This window comes from Vidua macroura, chromosome 3 (assembly GCF_024509145.1).
Source record: "Vidua macroura isolate BioBank_ID:100142 chromosome 3, ASM2450914v1, whole genome shotgun sequence".
NCBI lineage: Eukaryota > Metazoa > Chordata > Aves > Passeriformes > Viduidae > Vidua > Vidua macroura.
The window spans coordinates 29853440-29874720 of NC_071573.1; the positions used below are offsets into that span (position 1 = coordinate 29853440).

Below are 21281 nucleotides of genomic sequence, written 5' to 3' on the forward strand. Positions count from 1 at the left end.
GCAATTTGACAAAAATCACAAGAAATGAGCCAAGGTCACTGAATTTATGCAGTCTAATCCAGGTAAGTATGCAATTTATGCAGCTGAGGCTCCACCTCTCATGTCTTTGTAACCTGTTTTCTCTGTGTGCCAATCTGAATTTATCCTGCCTGTGTTTGTTTGGGCTGTTGCTGTACAGACCTGACTTAGCTCTGCTTGGTTTGTGCTGTTTCATGTTTGTACCTGGCTGCTTCTCTGTTGATCAAAACATGAGCAATTTTTGCATTTTAGCATGACTGTGCCTCCTGTTTGTGTTCAGTTCATTGGTGGTGCTCATCTCTCATTTCCATCATTCACTCTGTCACTTCACCAGTGCTGCTGTGCTTAGCACTTTGTATGTCTGAAAGGTCATGTTCTCCCAAAGACTTTACATTTCTGTCTTCAAAAATCTTAAAGTTCTCCTTTGCTGTGTTGTCTCGATTTAAAGACTGACTGGGATTACAGAGATCTTCCTTCTGATTCTTGGCTTTCCTTATTTTCTTATTTGTCTATGTGCAGCTTGACTGGGAATTTTCAGAGAAAAAGTCCTTGCTGTGCTGATTAGTGGTTGCTGTGATTAATGGCTGAATCATCAACTAATGATTGCATCAGCACCTGCTTTTAAACCTAACCAAGACTGATAAGGGTTCAGGTCATGGGGATGGGCTGATAGGAGAAAAAAATTAACATTTTCCATCAGTTGGGTAATCTTTCTCTGAAAGCAGTTATCCTTCCCAGTAAAGGATGAAAAACACTGTAGTAGGAATGAATACACATTCTAAAGACTTGTGGCAACTAATTCAAACAGTCTTCTTGGATATAATTTTTCCTGTTGTGTCAAGTCTGCTTCAGAAATAACTTTCAACGCTGGTTTTCTGTCTCAGAGTTCTGGAATCTAAGGTGAGTTGTGGGGAAGTTGAGTCTATGGTGCAGTAGTGTTTAGTGTTGTAAGGACCCTGCCCTTGACCTTTAAAAAGCTGGAATGAAATTCATGAGATCCCTGATGGTGATGCTGGAAGTTTGTCTAATCTTTAAATATAGAAACACTGCTTCTTCTGGCCTTTATCAAGTGGCTTTTGGAATATGTTTGGTAGATATGGGGTATTTTTGAACAAATATTGCTCAGAGAAGTTACGTGCAAGGTTCTGTCAGAAAATTACCTGATGCGTTTTGCCTTTATTATTTTGAAAGAGCTGCAAAGCTTAAATGAAAGAAATTGGGCAGAAATTCATAGAAGGCAAATTCTGTCTTGTAAGATAAAACCCTACTCTTGGAAGTTAGTGTCCAGGACTTATAAAGAGAACCTAAAAATATTTCTGTATGTTATATTCCTTGCAAGACTGTTGCATTTTCTAAAAAAATCCCTGAATTATCTTTTAAAAAAATGTGCAAAAAGAGAAACTGTTGTGAAAATGCATCATACTATACTGATGTATGTTAGCTACTTCTTTTGGGGAGGTGAACATGTAGATTAGTAAATATCCTACATTTAGAAGTTAGGTGGAAACTTTGAAGTAAATGTATTTTAACTTCGAAGTAAAATGCATATTTAAATTGCATTAATGAAGAGATATTTCCCATTGTTTTTGTAAGGAAGCTTCTTAACACCATTCCCATCAAATTAATTCTGTGAATAAATATTGGCTTTATTTTGTTTGGCAGGTTACTCAGATGCAAAATGGTGGATTCCTGCCGAATCTTCAAATAATTTACATTATTTAATTTATTATTATTAGGGGAAACTGGATGATGTGAGGGGTTTTTTTTTAAATCCTTTATCCAATGGTCATCTTCATAAATGCATCTAATTTTAATGGTACCACAAGGATTTTGTCCTGGGTATGTGAAGCAGATATGTTTTCCTAGCGTATTTTAAATAATAGTATTTCAACTCTGGGAGCAGAAATGAAACCAAAAAAATTTTTCCAGCTCCAATAAATCTGCATTTACTTTGGAAGGAGATAGTTTTTGGAAATAGTGTCAAGGTGTATGGATTTGTGGTGCTTTACAAGAACTTCTCCATCTCTTATTACTTTTTACGTTGTGCTGGCTGTGAAGTTTTAAAATGGAGAAATATATTTTACATTCATCTCTTCATTCCTACTTGTCCTTACCTTAAAAATATGTAGGAAGATCCATGCTGCTGCTTCAGAGAATACAGTTAGTGCATTTAACTTCACATTCAATAATTAAAAAAAACACAGAGGTCTGAGCATGGGAGTAATTGCAGCAACTTCTTTACATGCTGTTACCATATTTCAAGTGCTATTTCTGTGAACTAAAAAAAAAAACCCAAACCCAACAAAAACCAACAAAGTTATATCTTTAAGATGTGACTTCTCATATGATCTTAGTAGCCCCTGTGCTGTGAACTGCATTAAATAAGAGATTTTGTATTAAATGAAGGGAAAGGAGAAAAATATGTACCAAATGGGTGTTGTGTTATCACTGCCTTGGAGATTTTGTACAGCTGTCTTCCATTTCAGCCTGCAGTATTCAAATATTTGAAAGATCTGTCTTTGAAATGCAACCAGGGCATCCACTCAGTGTAAAACTGGTTTGCACTGCTCCCCTGTACTTGGTACAACAGACTCCCAAAGAGCATAGCAGAGCTAGCAGCATGAGAGCTGTGAGACACTGCCTCATATATATGTGGAATGAAGAGCAGAAATGTACTTTAATTACTCTTGGAGGAGGGATTGGGTGTATGTGATACTGAATTGCTTCTCTGTTAGAATGGAGAAAATGGAGCAGGCATTTAAATGCACTATGTCAATGCTTGCAGGGTGTGGGATTGTTTGTCTCTGGTTCACCAGCATAAACAAGCGAGGTGCCAGAGCTATTTTGTGCAGATAAGCAGTGTGAGATCTGGCACTGAAGAGCCCACACAGTTCTGTGGACTCATGTAATTCAAAATGGAGAGGCTGGTATTTGCTGCAGGTGATGCTGTCTTCACCTTCCACCGAGCAGTGCTTTCACCCACATGGCTGGATCCTTGAATGCCAGACAGTTCCAAAACAAAACTTATTTTAGGCAGTGTTTAAGAGGGTAGGACTTAGAGTTTTAGCAGTTCTTCTAACTTACAGGAAGTAAAGATTGTCTTCATTCAGTAGTTGTACATTCAGGTGAATATGAAATTAAGGTGAAGTTCTGCTACCCGTGTCCACACTGAATGGTATATCTGGAAAATACTTGTAGTTATGGAATGTTTTCTTGATAACAGAGGTCTGGTCTGTACTGGTCAGAGAGCCCCTTCCCTGAGTGTAGACCCTTTCATGTGCCAGCTGTTGCTGCGCAGCATGCTAGGTCCTGAATAGAAGAATAGGATTTTTGTTGGTTTGGGGCTTTTTTACGGAATATGTTCTTTCAGTTCTTTGGTTTCACTTCAGTGCTCACACTGATTTTTACACACATTACTGCTGCTGGACTGTTAACAGTCTGATGTGGAATCCATGAACTGTTGGTCAGAAGCAGCCTTTGTAAGAACCTTGGGGCACAATTCAATACTGGAAAGTGAAGCTTTCTGTACAGACTGGAGATTTTTTATATGAACTGAGCTCTTCCAGGAGGAAGTGAATTCACAGGAGCACAACCTGAGTACATTTCATCATGGAATACCTGCCACTGATTTGATACTTGTGAAAAAGCAGTTTGCAGGAAGGCCTATCTTGATGCATTGAGAGAGACAAGGGAAAAGGAGTAAATTTATATGGAGTACCATATATATCTGTGGTACTGTGTGTGTAATTCCTGCAGGTGGGGAAGCTGAAACACTGTGAAAAGCTGTACATCTTGTATAGTGTGGCAATAGGTGTGCTCATGTGACAGCTGTTGCCTGACAGCCTCTTCCAATAAATCCTTCATCCTTCCACAAGAGGAAGTGCTTTGTGCTCAGCAGACCAAAACCTGCTCCTAGATTCCTGTTCAGTTGATTTAAAATTGTTCTCAGAGATAAGCCCTGGCAAAGGCAGATGTAGCTTGTGGGGTACTGTCTTTTTGGTAACCCAAAGGATGGATGTTGTGGTGATGTAGTGCAATGCCATTTTATTTTTTTGAGCTTCTCCTTGGCTTCCTGTTGGGCTGCCTGGCTGTGCTGTCTATTGCAGATATCCCACTTCAGGGATGTTTTAGTAACACAAGGTCACTCTTGAGTTTCAACCATCCAAACTTCAACAGTCTGCCATGATTTAGTACCATGCTGAACCTGTCCAGCATGTACAAGGGGAAGAGCAAGGTCTGGGTCTCTTGTTGGGAAAGATTTTTGAGGAGTAGGTTGGAAAAGAAAATCCTTAGGAAGTTGTCATGCTCTAGGACAGAAATGGGGCAGATGAATGCCACAAAGGGAAGAGTGTAAATTGAAAAGAGCACAGTTAATGTGAGTGAGCTTCCTCCTAGATGGGCAACAAACCTTGAGTTTGTTTTTCTGTGGGTTGTATGTAGTGTTTGACCCTCTGGGGGAGAAGCATCCAGGAGTCAGTGCTATGTGCTCTTGTTCTTGCAGCTATGATAACAGCAGGAATTAGTGGATAATTGTTTTCATTAAAAATAGTGGGAGAGGCCAGCCTTGCCGATCAGCCATGGGGGGCAGGGGCTGGGTGCCTTCTTCCCCTGAAACCTACCCCTGAAATGTCCCCTGAGCCAAGCAGTAGCTAATTACAGTGTTTTTAATGACATGAACCTTTAATCACATTGTCCATTAGTGGACTGAGAGCATTAAAAAAGTAACAAAACCCCCACCAAACCCTGTCACAGGTGTCCTTTGCAATTACGTTTTGCCACCCCTAGGACTTCAGGCTGATGGCAGAAACTTCAGACATGCTCATGGTAAAAGATACTGTGTAAAAAACTTGGTCCCCTAGACCTTCTCTCTCTTGACAGCTGCCCTCCAGGTCAAGGGAGGATTTTCTTAGTGCTGAGTGAAAGGTAGCTTTAAAGGTCAGATTATCCATCAGTCTTGTGGGAGCTGCTGAGGTAAAGCCACTTCTGAAGTGTCTGACTTTTTTACATACCTGTAAATCTGGCCCTGATTCTGTAAATAATGAGGTTATATTTAAAGTGCATTATGTCAGAACAGTTCCAGTGGCAACAAACCTTTTAATGAAAAAGCATAAAGCAAGAGAACTTTTTAACAATAAATGTCTTCCTACACTTAGCACATTAGGGTGCATAATCACCCCTCTGCATGGTTTTTGGCGTAATGTGTGTGGTATTGAGCAACTGGCAAGCTACTTGGCATTTGTAGAGCATCCAACAGTAGATGACTAAGTCAGTCAGTGCATCTAAATAATTATATATAAGAAATACTTGTGAAAATTAACCCCTCCATCTTACAGAAATAACCACGGCAATCTGTGTGGAGATAGCAGCTATTACTGCCCACATACAGATTGGTTTTGTTTCCCTACCTAACCCCAAGGTAAACAGTAACTGGCACAGAATATGAAGTGTTTTCTTTACTACTTAATGCCTTTCAGCGGATTCTGCTAACACAGTTACACTGGCTAGTTACTCCTGCTAAACTGTAAAATAGCTCAGGAGGGAACCATTTCAGAATTACTTGAAAGCAAGCCAGATGCATAAAGCCTGCATACATAAAATATGTTTTAAAAGGAAAAAGTTAAAGCTCAGTGGGAATTGTTGGTGATCTGCCTTTCTAAGATGAAGTTTATGTTATCCCTTTATCAAATAATTTTAAGGCAAGCAACTCCTCAGGATGAGGAGAGGGAAAAAAATAGGTCTGTATTAACAACAAAATACCTGTGTGGTTTTATTTTTAGTCTGTGAGGAAAATCATGCAGGAGACAATAATAGATTCTTGTGTTCGTTCTCCTGGGTCTGTAGTAGTTGATCATCCAGACCTACTTTAAGCTTCTTGGCTGTATATTTTCTCCAAGGTTTCTAGAGGAATTTTTAGGATTTAAGGCACAGGTGTCTACCCTAAATGTACCTGTGTTCCACTGGTACCTGCTTGCGCTTCAGCTCTTCTCATGGAGCAGGGCGGAGTTGGTGAGAGACGTGACTGCAGTGTGGCTGTGAGCCCGCTCAGCCCGACTCTAGAGACTGTGTGTTCACCAGCACTGCCACTTGGTAATTTCCAGCATGGCTTATGTTCTGTTTCAATCTCACAGCGATTGTGTAGCTGGATCTTTGTGTGCCCTGCAGCCAGCGGAGATGGCGCACATGGTTTCATGTGGATTCATCTATCCATGGGCTCTGCCTCCTGCCTGCTGCATTTATCTACCAGAAAACTATAATCCTCCTCTTTTCAGCCAGACCCTTTGCAATTAAGACATGATCTGCCCTACTTAAGGTATAAATAAGCCCTTTAATGTTACTTGGGGATTACATTAGGACACGAGGGGCTCTTTTGAAGGCATGGCTTTGGCACAGCGGGATTCACAGAGCAGGTTGCTCCCACAAGATGCTCGAATAAGGGGAAAGGAATGGATTCCCAATCACACATACAGAGGGCAGTGGCAGCTTCTGACTAGTGAGATACTAAATTGGCCTTTATCAGATGTGAAAGTATGTGTGTCAAGGTTAAGCTACCTGTGTCCTTAGATCAAATAAACCTGTCCATGCAGGCAATAATAATCAGAAAGTTTACTGGCTTAAAGAAAAGAGATGGGAGGGAGCTGAATTACTCACTTGGAACTAGTTTCCCCTTTTTGATTCCAGCAGTACTGGTGGGTGTAATACTCTACACCTGACTGTCCTGAGTCTCCTTGGCTTATGAGACCCATGCATCTGTGGCAGATGACTGTGTTTTGGCCATCATTTGCTCTTGCCTCTGACTTGATTTGCTGTGCTTGGGTGACTGAGGGAGCTTTTGTGTATGCAGGAAGATACTGGCACTTTTAAACCTGAGTTTGTCAGGGGGCAAAGCAAGCTAGGGAGTACCAGGTCTTGAGATGTATTTCATGCAGTCTTAAAAAATTTCTGTATTTGCACATTTTCTACTTTCATTACAAGTTAAGACGTTGAAATGAAACAATTGGAGTAAGGAGTCACTGGCATTGTGTCAAATACAAGTGTACGCCCTGAGTGCACAGTGTCTGTCTGGAAACTTTTACAGCTTACTGATATGATGATGTTAAGACTGTAAAGTTATTAAATGGGAGTGAACCAGTGTTAAATAATTTCCTATTTCTGGATCTCCTGGCAATACTGAATTACAGGACTGACACTTCAGCTGTTATCTCGGATGCTCCTGCAGCTGCCTGACACTGCACAGGCTGAGGTTGCTGCCAGGCACTGCTGTTAGGAAGAGGAAGGATTAAATCTGTCAGCATCAAATACCTGTTCTTAGTTCAGCTACTGAAGAAATGACACTTTTTTGAGTCATTTGAATATTGCATGCTGGATTTTTTACAGTCTATAGCTTATAAATTTCTCTCATGGCTTGAGGTAAACATAATAAACACTTCTTTTGAGTCACAACCCAACCTTGTCTCCACTGCACTGTCCAAGAGTTTCCTTAGGACCCTGACCCTATGGTCAGAGGTAGGAGTTAACTTTTACAGGTGATAAGGCAGCTCCTTGGCAAATCTGTATTGCTTTGTGCATCCTTTGGTATGCTGGGCAGGGGCACTGGTGGAAAGGGATGTCTTGATGCTGACTTCAGGCACTTGGGGCTTAGGGCACACAGATGTGTACAGATGTGCATGTTTGTGCAGACTTTGTGCAATGCTTTTTCCTGCCTAGAATAGTAGAAAAGGGGGAAAGAGGGAGAAGGGAAAGGTTCTTATAAGCATTTCTTATTTCCCCCCTTTTTTTCCTTTTTTTTCCCCTCTTTTTTATTTTTTCTTTTAATGGGGGGATGGATTTTAATAGTTGGCAGTGGGTTTTTCTCTTGAGTTTTGCTTGTGCCTGTGCAGAGCTATCCTGTCATGCCCCGGGGCTGGCTCTGGGTGTAGGAGTCCACCCCACGTTCCCCGCTGTGAGTCGCAGGATCGGTATGTACCACAGCAGCAGTTAGTGCTTAGGAGTTGGGGGTGGACTGGAGCAGGTAAGTTAAACTGTGAAAAACATGCACAACCAGCCTTCGACTCTTTTCTTAGTCTATGTTGTTGCATTTGGGCCACTGGTTGCCATCACTTCATTCTCTTGCTGTCCAGATTTAAATTACCCATATTCAGACTGCTTCAGGCAGGGGAGGCTATGACCAGTCTGGAAAGCTGCATATTTACTAGATCTGATAGTGGTAAAACCTGAATTTCCCCCTGCTGTCAAAGGGAAGAGAAGTATTGAGAGAGAGCAAGGGTAAACGTAACTGTGCTCAGCTGGTACCAACAATAGGCTTTACTTCCCAGGAGGACTGCCCTTTCTTGTAGCATTTTGTTATCTTGCTAAAGATGCTGAATATTATGCAGAACATCGTGAGCACTTTGCCCTTTTTGTCCCTTTTTGAACTTTGACTAGTTAGTCAGGATTGATTATCAACCCAGAATACCTAATTGCACTGCTTCTCATTTCACTGAACAAAGGTGCTGTGGCCAGAGTCTCCAGGACAAGAACTGTCAAGTAAAACAGTTGAGGTGGAAGCTAGGAGCTTACCTATGGAGCTGAGTGAGAAGGGAGGTGTGCAGAACAATGGATTTGTTCAAAATGAGGATTTTGAGGACAAGGAAACAGACACCAGTAGCCAAGAAGAAATGCCAAAAAGGTGCAGTGTTGATGTGGACCCAGTGGCTGTGGAGGAGACAGTGTTGAAGCCTTATGCTGGGATGCCGAAGGAGGTCTTGCTGCAGTTCTCCAGCCAAGCCCGCTACAGAGTCACCAGGGAGATCCTCTTCTGGCTCGTAATTGCTGGTTCTGTTGTGCTTGTGTGCGCTACGATTGCCATCATTGCTCTCTCTCCAAGGTGCCTTGACTGGTGGCAGGCTAGCCCTATTTATCAGATCTATCCTCGCTCCTTCAAGGACAGCAACATGGATGGGAATGGGGATCTGAAAGGTGGGTCAGTTTTCATTCTTGCCATGTAACAGTTGTGTGTGTATGAGTATATAAAAAGCAAAACCAGTGGAAAAGTACAGTCCAATAGACAAAGCCAGCCTAATGGAGAGAACTAAGAGAAGTTGTCAGGCAATGTTAATAGCAACTCACATTGTTGTGAATAAATCCAGCAGCTGCTTGCTCAAGTTAAGTTTAAGTTAGAAAGTTGGAATTAGAAAGGAAGTTGAGAGATGGTGCTGAGAACAAGCAGCAGCACAGCTGCTACCAGAGTCAGATACCTCCACAAAACTGAGTCCAGTCAGGAGGATGAGTGGTGCTGAGCACCTGGTCATGTTTGGTGGCTGCTCTTCCTAAGGAAAACTAAAACTGACAAAGAGGGGAGAAAGATGTGCTACTTACTTCTTGTTTTTTCATGGTCTAGGTGTTATCAGCTGGTAAAAATGCATGGAGATGGGGTGCCTGATAGCAAGGAAGCAATGCCACTTACCAGTAGCTGAGCTGAGACTGCCCTGCAGAAAGGGAAGGCTCAACACCAAAATGGACAATGCATTTCTAAACAAGTGATAGCCACACTGTACAGTACTGGCAGGTGAAGGGCAGAAAGTGTTTCTGTAGTTGCATACTCTAGTAACATGTCAGGAAGATAAAGGGACCTGTGTACAAACAAAAATATTCTGTCATTTCTGAACAGATGATGTCCTTTTCTTTTTAAATAGGTATCCAAGAAAAACTGGACCATATTACATATTTGAATATAAAAACCATCTGGATCACCTCTTTCTTTAAGTCCCCTTTAAAAGACCTTGGCTATGGAGCTGAAGACTTCTATGACATTGATCCCATTTTTGGATCAATGACAGATTTTGAGAATCTGATTGCAGCCATACATGACAAAGGTAAGCTGCACCTCCAAGCAAAGTAACTGTTAAAAAGATAGACCTTATAGGGACTTCAGTTTGTGCACCTGGCAGTCCCCCCATAGTGCCATTGAGCAGGAACAGATAGAGGTGGCAGCAAAGTACAAGGCAGCTCCACAGCAACTTGAGCTCCGTGATTGCCGTCTCCTGCCCTTTCGCTCTGGGGCAGTGCTGAAAGCAGGAGAGAGGGCACAGGGAGCTACAGCAACAGCACAGGGTGGCTGCATGTCCTCTGCAAGAAGGATGTTTGTGGGTGGTGGGCTGGCACCCATCCATGCTCCCTGAGGCCTGTCTTATGGGCATTGGAAGGCTGGGATCAAGCTGAGGTGCAGTTCTGTGTGACTGAACATGAGGGAACACACACTTCTTTCCTGCCCTTGCACCCTTGCTTTGATGAGTTTATGCCTCAGACCAAATGTTTGCTCAGGAGTTTCTTCTTAAAGCTGCTGAGCTGAACAGAAGATGGTTTGCGAGTCTAAAAGGTTTCAATAAAATGTCTGTTCTTTAGGAAGGGTGATGAAGAATGTGTGATCACTGTTGCTAGACTGGTGAAGTGCCTTTCTCACCTGGGAGGTATGAGACAGATGTTGAAGTCAGAGTTAGTGAAAGTGGTTCATAACAGCAGAAGTCTGTTTTGATTGTTCTCTTCACCCTTCTTTCCCTCCCAGGCTGTGTTCCAGCTACTTGCAAACACCAGTCAGGTCTAACTGTTTTGGTAGTCTGGTACTTTTTGTGGGGTTTTTATGCCCCTCTCCTTCACCAGACCTCTGGCATGGAAGAAGCCCAAATACCTCTGATACTGCATTTGGAACAAATAAGAATGTTGTCTTAGAAAGCTAAATGTAATGTTGTAGTTTGGGGAGGGAAAGCAGGGCTGATGGTTTTTTAATGTTTTTGTTTTTATTTTTAAGGGCTAAAGGTGATTATGGATTTAATACCAAACCACACAAGCGACAAACACCAGTGGTTTCAGCTGAGCCGCAATCGGACTGGGAAGTACACGGACTACTACATCTGGCAGGACTGCAGGCAGGCTGCTGGCTCAGTCGTCCCTCCCAACAACTGGGTAAACACAGGGAGGGACACACACACATCCCAAGCTGGATGCCACAGAGCAAAAGCAGCTGTAACATGATTGTCCCAGTGTACATGGGGTTTTAAGTGACTGGTGAGAGGTACAAACTGATGTTATTACATGTGTTAGTGCAGATTAAGATTTAAATCAGGTTGGGGGAATCACTCGAAAAGCTCCAAGTGGAGTTCTAAAAATTACCTTTGTTTCTTCACTTCAGTGTTAAATCTTTGTTCATTAAACAAACACACACACACACAAAAAAAAAGTTGTGCACAAATGGTTCACACATGCCCCCTTTTGTGTGTGGGTGTTTTGTTCTAGAAACTGCATGTCAGGTACTCTGAAATCATAGTTGGTGGGGAAGGAAACAAAACAATATGATCTTGGCTTTTTTCCTTTTTTCTGGAAAGTGATCAGGCCAGAAAGCATGTTGCCTATTTCAAATATACTTATTTTAGATTAGAACTGGTGGGTGCATGATTGGGAACTTGTATATTCTAAAAACTCCAGGTGGAATTAATACTTTGTATCAATTTGTATAATTTCTCTTTAATCTTAAGAGTCTTAAGAACTATCTTTTGGAATATTTCATTAGAGAGATGGTGATAAAGTTTAACATTTTTAACTTGCTGACTGTTGTTGGCCTTTCAAATGGATAATACTAAATTGCAGAAAGCTCTAAGTTAACTAAAGCTATTTAATAAGTTTTAGGAGAAGTCATTCCAAAATAAGTGTTCCCACCCATGTTTTCCCCTCTATTCCAGATAATTCCCAATGAAAGTTAATAAAAAATCTTCAAAATCTACAATACTGAGCAAGAAATACATGTGGCAAAGCACAACTAAAGGGAGAGCAACTAGTGGCAAAAAGGCATGAAAATCATGAGTACCAAAATCTGTTCAAAATGTAGTCCACTGATTAGGCATTTTGTGCTTTATTTTATGCTTGTAATGCCCCACATTTTAATGTATGCATAGGAGGGAATGTTTGTTAAGTTAGTAGATCTGATTGTCTCTCTCCCTTGGCTGAGCAGGTGAGTGTCTTTGGGAATTCCAGCTGGCAGTTTGACGACCTGAGAAAGCAATGTTATTTCCATCAGTTTGGGAAGGAACAGCCAGACTTAAATTTTCGCAACCCTGCTGTCCAACAAGAAATCCGTGTAAGTATGAAACCCACTGGTGCTAAGCCAGCAGCAAAGCAGCTCTTGCACTGAAGCCTGTGTAGAACGTCAAGTGCAGAGAAGTTTTTTATCTTTGTTGATACAAAGAGTTGTTGATTAGCCAGTCAAATGGAGGGATGGCACCTTGTTTATTAGAGAGAGGTTTGCATTTTTGGGAAAGCAGAGGCAATGCTGATTTGAATTACAATGTATGCCTGGGCTTGTTGATAAGGGGGAGATAGTGAGTTTCGATCTGTCCATGTGTCTGATGACTTTCCAGGAGGAAAATGAGTGTTTTCACAGTGAGAGTGGTGGTGATGGTGCTGCTCCGATGGAATCTCCTTCCTGTCTGCACTGTTTCCTAGCAGACAGTGTGGAATTCATTAAAATATGGGGATGTAGACCTGAATATGGGGAGCCTGACAGCTGCTGCTTCTTTTTCCCCTTTCTCTAAGTTATGCCTCAGCAGGTAGTACAGCTACTTCATGTGTTTAATTGAATCAGTGTTTGCCACTTTGTTCTGTTGAATTGTGGTGCATTTCTTGGGCGCTGGTCTTCACAGCTGCTCAGCCTTCCTGTCAGCCTTCCTGGGATGGTCTCTGTGGGGCCTCTCCTCTCACCATGTGGGTACTGCATGAGCTTGAAGAAACAAAACGCTTCTGGTCACACCTTTTAAAAAAAAAAAAAAAAAAAAAAAAAAAAAAAAAGAATACATGAAAGCTAGGAAGTTTGTCCTGGTAACTCCAACCTTTGGTAAATGTGTATGAACATCATGTTAAAGAATAATTTTTATCTACTATTTTAATTCAAAATCCTGTTCGAGAAGGTTAGGAGGATTGAGCAGGAAGCAAATGGACTCCTGCAGAGAAGCTCAAGTCTTTGGTTCAGCAGCACAAGGGCACCCAAGAACAGCCAAACTCAGCAACCAGCACGTTGTGGCTTTCATATGTAAATAGATGTAGATTGGTGCCGGTGAGAACCACATCAGTGCATGATGTTTGCATAAGCACCTGATAGCCGGGTTTGCTTTTGTGCTGAGCACAGGTATAAGCATGAGCGTTTTTGGGTACATTCAGTATTGGACAGACACCACATTGACAGCTGCTGCTTGCAGAATGGAGCTACGAAAAAGTGCAGCTCAGTGAGGCCATCTTTATTTGCCAAACAAAAATCTGTATAGCTTACGAGTGTACTAATTCTACTCCAGCTTTTTCAGATAAGTGTACTCCATATGTTTTAAAAAGGCAAGTCAATAGACTTTAAAATATATATATAAAAAACTGGTTTTTTCCTCAGACGAAGACAAGTATCACAACTAAAAGGACATTTGCAGAAACCACTCAAGAGGAACTGAACTTTGGAGTTTTTTGTTAAAACTGGGGCAATTAAAACTGTAGTAATATAGTTAGTGAAGTAGGATATAATTTTACTAATAGTGACTAACATTGGAATTTGATCGTGAAATTTCAAATCAATAGCACTTGTAATTGTTGGATGATAATTTCTTATGTTCCTGTGAATCAACAAATAAGTCGGAAAAAGAAATTTAAAAATTACATCAGTCAAATAAGAGAGAACAAATATTTTAAGAGCTCTATTGTGTAAAAGAAAATTGGTGGCACAAGGCTTGTGCAGAACAACATATTCCTGCATATTTGAATCAATGTGTTCTAATTGTGTGCAGCCATTATATGAGTGTTCATCAACATCACTTAGCATGAGCCCAGTTGTGTTGATGGATGAGATTAGAAGCTGCTTTTAGTGAATCATGACCTGGCTTTGGGCTCCTGAATTACAGGAGAAGTTAGAGACCAGTCTTTTATTTTTTTGTAGGAATGAAATAGTAAGACATACTTTATTTAGCTATTAATTTGACCTTAGATCAACATGATTCACTTTAGCTTCTAGAAAAATTCAAAGTACAAATCAAAAAATGAATTAACACCTCCTTAAATGTATTAACACCTAAATGTATTAACACCTCCTTACAAGTTTAGTTTTCTTTTTAAGAGTATACTATTTTAAATGGGGTAGACTTACTCAGGCTTTTCAATTTTTGCTTTTATCTAGGATATTATCAAATTTTGGCTTGGCAAAGGAGTTGATGGATTTAGTTTTGGCACTATTAAATTTCTCTTAGAAGCAACACATCTCCGGGATGAGCCTCCAGTGAACAAGTCTCAAAATGTAATGTTTATGTAATGTAATGTTGATGTCTTTGCTTTCCTTCCTGCATTTCCTATGGAGACAAGAGTGCCTGCTTTGACTCTTTTGGGTCTTAATTGTGGCTGTAGGAAAATCAGGTCAGCCTTGGAAGGTGGGTGGGTCCCGGGCACTCTGCACAAAGAGCACTCACCACAGAAGCCCCAGTAAGAGCTGAAGCGTAACTAAGAAAACACTGATGTAGGCCATGTGTCACAATGAGAGGTGACCAGACACATTCACTGTTTATGTGACTTGCTTTTGCTCTGATAGTGAACTTCGTGATGTTGCCAGGTAGTACCAGCACCAAGTCACTGTTCTCCTGTGGATCTGGGGGTCACAGACAGCTGGCGAGCTCAAGGTGGTGATGGTGTTGTGTTACTGTATCAAGGCACTGTCCATCTTTCTGGCCTGGTCTGAGGCCACAGCTCGTGCTCCAGATGGGCTCTCTTGGTTAGTGCTGTGGGTGGGCTTTCCCTACTGAAGGATGGGATCCAAAATTATCAGTCCTCTGCTACTCCACAGATCATCAAGTGCAGTTCAGCTCTGTGCTGTTAGTGTTAGCATGCTGAACTCATTTCAGTAAAAATTAATGAACTGGTGCACTCAGGCAAGAATGGGGAGAATTTGGAGGACTCTGAAACCTAAAACATTGGTGAACTAATGTGAATTACTATACCCTGCTTTAAGGAGAGTATCACAGCCTATTCCCAGCTCTACCATGACTACACCACCACGCAAGTTGGTTTGCATGACATCATCCGCAGCTTCCGTCACACCATGAATGAGTTCAGCAGAGAGCCTGGCAGATACAGGTAACCAGCACAGCTGGCCAGTTTTTTTTCTAATATTCATCTCCCTCTTGCTAGCAAGAAAATGTTCTTTTACTAACATAATACGCCACAGAAATGCAAATCCTCCAGTGCAGATAGCAGTGCATAGGCTGCACTGTCACCTCCCCAGTGTATGCAGAAAGGAATTCGCCCTGTTAGCTCTGCTCCATCTATGGACTGTATAAAGGTAAGCAGAAAAGGAAAACATTCTAATCACAGAGATACTAATTTATCAACCCTGTGCTTGATACATTCTTTAACTTTAATAGTGCACATCAAGTGAGACACACAGTCAGAGAGTGTTAAAATCACAGAATGGTTGAATTTGGAAAGGACCTCCTGAAATTCTCTGGTCCAAATCCCCTGCTTTTTAGGGCCACCTGGAGCCAGTTGTCCAGGAACTTGTCCGGATAGCCTTTGAACATTTCCAGTAATGGAGACTCTACAACCTCCCTGGAAAACCAGTGCCAGAGCTCAGTCACCCTGATTGGTGGGAGTTTCCAGATGTTCATAGGGAAACACCTGTCCTGTGTTTCAGTTTGTACCCATTGCCTCTGGCCCTGGCACTGGGCACCACTGAAAGGATCCTGGCTCTGTCACCTTTGAACTCCCTTCAATACATGGATGAGATCCCGGAGGCATCCCTTCCCCAGGCTAAACAGCCCCACCTCGCAGCCTTTCCTCCTGGGAGAGATGTTTCAGTCCCTAATGGCCTTAGTGGCAGACTAAAGGGGAAGGATTACTGCCCTCACTTCTGGCAGCACTCCTCCTAATGCAGCCCAGGATGCCATGAGCCGCCTGTAGGGGCACATTGATGGCTCATGGTCAACTTGGGGGACCCCCAGGTCCTCTTCTGTGAAGCATGGAAATTGCTGGAATGGAGTGTGTGGACATGGATTCAGAAAGATAAAAACTCAGTCAGACACTTTAGCCTTGTGTTGACTTCTGTAGATTTTTCTCCAGCAATTTCCAAGAAGTACTTATTCTCCTTGATTCCTTGTCTGCCTTACAAAATACAATTTCTCTGTATTAATCTTTTTTTAATGGGGAGGGGGAAGTGACCATAATTCTTTATGCTGTGTCCAACCATTTCTAGCTTTATTCTGTTCTGTGTAACCAAAAAAAGCTATTTGTGTACTTCTTTGTAGATTTATGGGTTCTGATGATGATGAAAAGGAAGACATTGAAGCAACAATGATGTATTATGGAACGACTTTTATCCAAGAAGCAGATTTTCCCTTCAACTTCAACCTAATTAACATGAAAGATCTATCTGGCAACAGTATTTTTGAAGCTGTCAACTCATGGATGAAAAACATGCCTGCAGGAAAATGGCCAAACTGGGCAGTAAGAGTTCTAGACTAACTCTCCTAGGAAGGGCTTGTTCCTGTAGGTGACAGAAACCACACACACACACACACACACACACACACACACACACACACACGATCTCAGTGGGATCAGCAGCAGCCTGGGCCCATGGCTGAGCTATAGTTGCTGTCCTTGTGAAAACTCTCAGCTGCTGTCGTTGGAGTCCTTGGCCTTCAGTAACAGTTCCACTCCCCTTGCAAGGATGACAGAAGGGAATTTATGATCATGCCTCTCCCTCAGTGTCTCCAGTGGCTAAATCACCAGTGAGAATGGAATTGGAATAATTATCTTTGACCATAAACTGACTCACTGCAATGGATTCTGGAACCTGCCTGGGGCCAGGGCAGAGAAGAGCAGGCAGTGGAGGGCAGTTAGCTTAAAACATTGCTTCTCTTTTTCCTAGGAAGCATGTTCAGAATGTGCAAAGGATCTTTTCAAAGGAAGCAGAGCAATCCTCACACAGCAGAAAAAATAGCAGAGAACTGTAAGCAGGGAGAGTTGTTTGTCATCTCTTCCTCACTTCTGCCTCATGTGCTGCTGGCAGGACTTTTGCGTGTTAATTTTTTTGGGGCAGAAGTTTGTAATGGCATCAAGATAAAGATAATGGACCTCACAGCCATGGAAGGGAAAGAAAAAAACCCAAAACATTTACTACCTTGTTAAATTAGTTAATCAATTTCACATGTGCATGAAATTTTATAATGTATGTTTAACAGAATGATGTTTTCTTCAGGTTGGAAGCCCTAACACTGCTCGGATTTCAACTCGGATTGGGAAGGAGTACATCAATGTCATGAACATGCTGCTTTTAACCCTCCCTGGCACTCCTGTCACTTACTATGGTGAAGAAATAGGCATGGAAAACATTGCATCAGAAAATGTAAGTGAAGAGCATGTAAACTCTGGTCCTGTTGTTGTTTAGTTCCAAGTAACAGAACATTCAAAAACACAAGAACTTTTGTTTTGCTAACCAAACCCAGTCTTTCTCACTGCTTAAATGGTTTTCCATGTTCCTCATGGCAAACCTCTGTACAGCATGTGGAAATGGCCAGGCCAGAGACCAGAACCAAGGCCTTGATTGTGTGTCTGAACTGCTAGACTTCAGTTATGGATGCTGATTTCTGTCTTTCTCTGGATCAGTCTTGCATGGTTTCCAGCAGTGTTGCTTCAGCAGAAAGGACAGCAAGTGCCAGTATGGCGCCTGGCCAGGGGTAAGGAGAGGTGTGCTGCAGACATATGAGGGAAGATAACTGAGCCATCTCCTTCCTCCCATGGAAGTGGGACTGACATCATTATGCCAGAGTTCATTATTTCGTAGCTGTTATTTAAAGGAAGTCACGGTTCTGATTCTGTCCAAGCCACAGCTGTAATGAGTGTGCCCAAGCTCAGAAAAAGGAATCTGCATGAAGGGGAGGCTGCCTGGTGGCAAGCAGAAGTGGCTTTTGGTCATTCTGCATAGTCTGTCCCAAAATGGAACAGCTCATCTCTGCCTCTCCTGACCATATTTGAGCACCATAAGAACATTGTCCTATGGCAGATGCTGCTTTCCCTGTGAAAAGCCTCTGTTAGGGAATAAGGCAGCTGCTGGCAATACTAGAAATGGCACTGGCTAGCTTTGTATCAAAGGGAAAGAGGTACTTGAAGCACAGGATCACCTCTAGATTTGTCTGATTCAGATGTGAGGAAGTGATTCTCTGATTTAAAAGGAAATCTCATTTCCTCGGAGAAAATTCTAGGTCAAAGTATCTCCTGCATTTTCTTGCTGCTGCTGATTATTGCTGACAGAGTGATTCTCTTAAGAAAAGTGGCTCACCCTGAGCTCCTCAGGGTTCACTCTCTTTTAGTGGCTACCCTGTGGCTCAGGGCTTTGGAACAAATGCAAACCCACCCTTCACTCAGGCTGGAGAGGAAGGTTCCCTGATTAATGGGTGTCTTAGGAAAATGGAGAGTATTTGCTCAGGATGATATAGGCTTTAGTCCCAGCATTTCAAACACTTCAGGAGACACTGAAAGAGGTAAAGATGAGAGGTAGTGTTACCAGTGTTGAAAACTTAGGATTTTTTTCCCCTGCTTTTCAGAATATGCTAAAAAGGAGAAACCCATTATTTATAATGTCACAAAGCAAAGTGACAATTTCTTTTGTTAGGCTGCTGCTCTGACAGATTGTATTGAAAAGTGTCCTTTATATGAAAAACAGTTTTCATGGAAAACAAACACTCAAAGTATGTGCAAAATATTTTATGCCCTCTTATATCATTAAATTTAAGTGTCAGATCTTTTGGCAGCTTTTCAGTAAAAATGAGGAAGCTTTTTCAGGATTGTGAATTCTTCAAAATGAGAACTTCAGACTTTTTTTACATCGACACTTTTTAATCAGCTAAAAGCCAGTTTTCAATAGTTTTGCACTTGGAAATAATAATTTTTACCTTTCTAACACAAACAATCCTGTCAAAATTGTACCCCTTGCAAATGTAAGCTTGAAGAGTTCTGGGGTGAAAAGTGCAATACTTAGAAAATAACAGACACTGAACAGCAGTTGTTGTTTACTGTTATTTTAATGTCTCTTCTAAGGACTCATTACCTCACATATTCACTCTCCGCATGTCTAGATATTTATCAGAATATCCTGGCTGTTATCAGTAAACTTTTATCCAACCACCTGTTGCAAAGGATAACAACTCTAGTAAGAGTCATTGTCAAATTCTAGTAGAATTTGGGAATTCCACATTTTACCTAGCAATGCTCTGAGATGATCCCCTCCCCTCCATTTCAGGAACTGTCTTGGTTCTCATTTTCTCCTTAGATTTGGACCACAATTACATCCTCATTATTTTTAACTTAAACCAAAGAAAGCAATACTGAAAGGGAGATAATTTGGGAGCTGTGAGAACATGCTATTCAAAGAGTAATTTTTAATATGGTAATCACCACTTTTATTTTCTAGGCAACCCTCCCAGAGAAATCCCCCATGCAGTGGGATGGAGAAGTCAATGCTGGTTTTACTGAAGGCAACAGCAGCTGGTTACCTGTTAATGCCAACTACCAAAGTGTAAATGTGGAAGTAGGTATCTACATGTGTAACAAACTAATGGTCTCAAAATATTTTAATGTATCTATTTTGCTCTGGCTTCCTTTTAGTAGTGAGCATTGGTAGCAGGAACAAACTCAAGGGAAAAAAAAGCACTGAATCCTCGTAAGTTTTATTAGAAAAGGAAATCCTTGCACAACAAGGAGCCTCCTTCATCTATATTCATTTAAGCAGAGCAACTACAATTATGATGTTGATGTCACAATTTGGCTCTTTAACATTCTTTTAATCCTTTTAATATTAAACTGAAAACTGGTCTCTTTTCCCCCATTTCTGTTGCTATAAAAAGCACTGGCTTTGTAACAAGAATTTGATATAGACTGAGTCTAACATAAGTAGAGCAGTGAATCAAACAGATTTTGCTGACCTACACTGCTGACCAAAATTCAAGGCAGAAAAAAAAATCTAAGATAGCAAAAATATAAAATGTGGAATAAATCCTGTGACTGCAGTAGACTGGACTCAATGAAAAATATTCAGTGTCAAGCTTTGAATAGCTGTGGCTTTCTCCTAAATCAACAGTACTGAAAGGAAGCTGTGGGACGAAGCAATTGCATTAGTGCTGGGGAACTGCTATGCTTAATAAACTCTGTGTCTGCCACTCCACACGTGCCAAGGAAGTGCACGAGGAAAAGCAGATTTTCAGTGAAATTTGGAGACAGATTTGAAGAGGGATAATTGTCAGCACGGAATTCTGATAGGTGCGTTCTCAGCAGCCTGGGTGGGTGTGAGAAGGGAGCTGTATTTCCTCCCTGCAGAGCCAAGAACTGACCCTGTTGGTGCTGACTGTTGCAGATCCAAAGCACCTGGTCCAACTCAACCCTGAGTTTGTACCGAGCGCTGACCTTGCTGCGGAACAATGAGCTCCCCATGAATCGAGGGTGGATGTGCCACGTCTGGAATGACAGTAACGTCTTTGTCTATGTGAGGGAGCTGGATGGGTTAGACAGAGTCTTCATGATGGTGCTCAACTTCGGCCAGAAGTCAACAACAGACCTGCAGGCTGTAGCTCCTCACCTTCCCTCTGAAGCTGTAATAAGACTCAGTACTCATTTTAGCAATGCTGGTAAAGTGGTCAATACCAAACTAATTAAAACTGAAATGGGAGAAGGCCTTGTCCTTGAATATAAAACAGCAAAGCCTGTTCATACTATGGAAGCTTTTCAAGGGAAGTGTTTTGTGGCAGAAAAAGCTTGTTATTCCAAGGCCCTCAATTTACTCTACATGAACTGTTAAGTAGAGGAGTAGAATACCCATGCTTTCATGTTAATTTAGAAGATATTAGCTTCAGGGAATTGCTAAAAATACTCTGTTTTCTTCGGATTTTAAAACATTATTTGTGTACAAAATAAATGTCCTGAAAAATCAGATACATAATTGTCTTGTATCTGTATTTGTGATGAAAAGGAAAAAGAATGGTATAAGTTCCCCCTTAGGATCTGTGGAGAAGAAAAGTAAACCTGTTCTAAAAACTGTCCTGTTTAAGCATGTATTTTTGGGAGGAGAGGGAACAGTTGCTTTCTGGGTGGTGACCCGGGAGGTTGCTGGTCTGTAAGTGCTCCTGTGGAATCCCAAGCCTGTGGCAGTTCACTGTAACTTTGCAGAAGTCTGCAGATTTGTAAAACTTATTCCAAAGGGGTGGCCCTATATTTGCTAAAACAGG

The 21281-nt window shown here is 41.6% G+C and overlaps 1 protein-coding gene across 4 annotated transcripts; it reads left to right on the top strand.

The window, feature by feature from the left end:
* Positions 1-8517: 8517 nt before the first annotated feature.
* SLC3A1 (solute carrier family 3 member 1) lies at positions 8518-20854 on the top strand. Of its 4 annotated transcripts, none has more exons than XM_053972656.1 (11): positions 8518-8973; positions 9690-9869; positions 10802-10956; positions 11999-12124; positions 14195-14311; positions 15017-15141; positions 16308-16506; positions 17264-17410; positions 17671-17741; positions 19475-19591; positions 20414-20503. In XM_053972656.1, exons 1-10 carry the CDS (start codon positions 8577-8579, stop codon positions 19581-19583), a joined length of 1626 nt encoding a protein of 541 aa, XP_053828631.1. In that variant the 5' UTR covers positions 8518-8576; the 3' UTR covers positions 19584-19591; positions 20414-20503. The 4 variants fall into 4 exon arrangements, with proteins under 4 accessions (XP_053828631.1, XP_053828632.1, XP_053828630.1 ...); XM_053972657.1 differs by lacking the exon at positions 20414-20503 and adding an exon at positions 20141-20207; XM_053972655.1 differs by lacking the exon at positions 17671-17741 and having other exon boundaries at positions 20414-20854.
* The last annotated feature ends 427 nt before the right edge of the window (positions 20855-21281 follow it).

Excerpts from the sequence above, each read along its gene's own strand:
- SLC3A1 (XM_053972655.1), top strand. The coding sequence starts at position 8,577 with ATGGAGCTGAGTGAGAAGGGAGGTGTGCAGAACAATGGATTTGTTCAA. Across the intron at positions 8,974-9,689 it reads TGGGAATGGGGATCTGAAAG|GTATCCAAGAAAAACTGGAC; the intron begins GTGGGTCAGTTT and ends CTTTTTAAATAG. Across the intron at positions 9,870-10,801 it reads TGCAGCCATACATGACAAAG|GGCTAAAGGTGATTATGGAT; the intron begins GTAAGCTGCACC and ends TTTATTTTTAAG.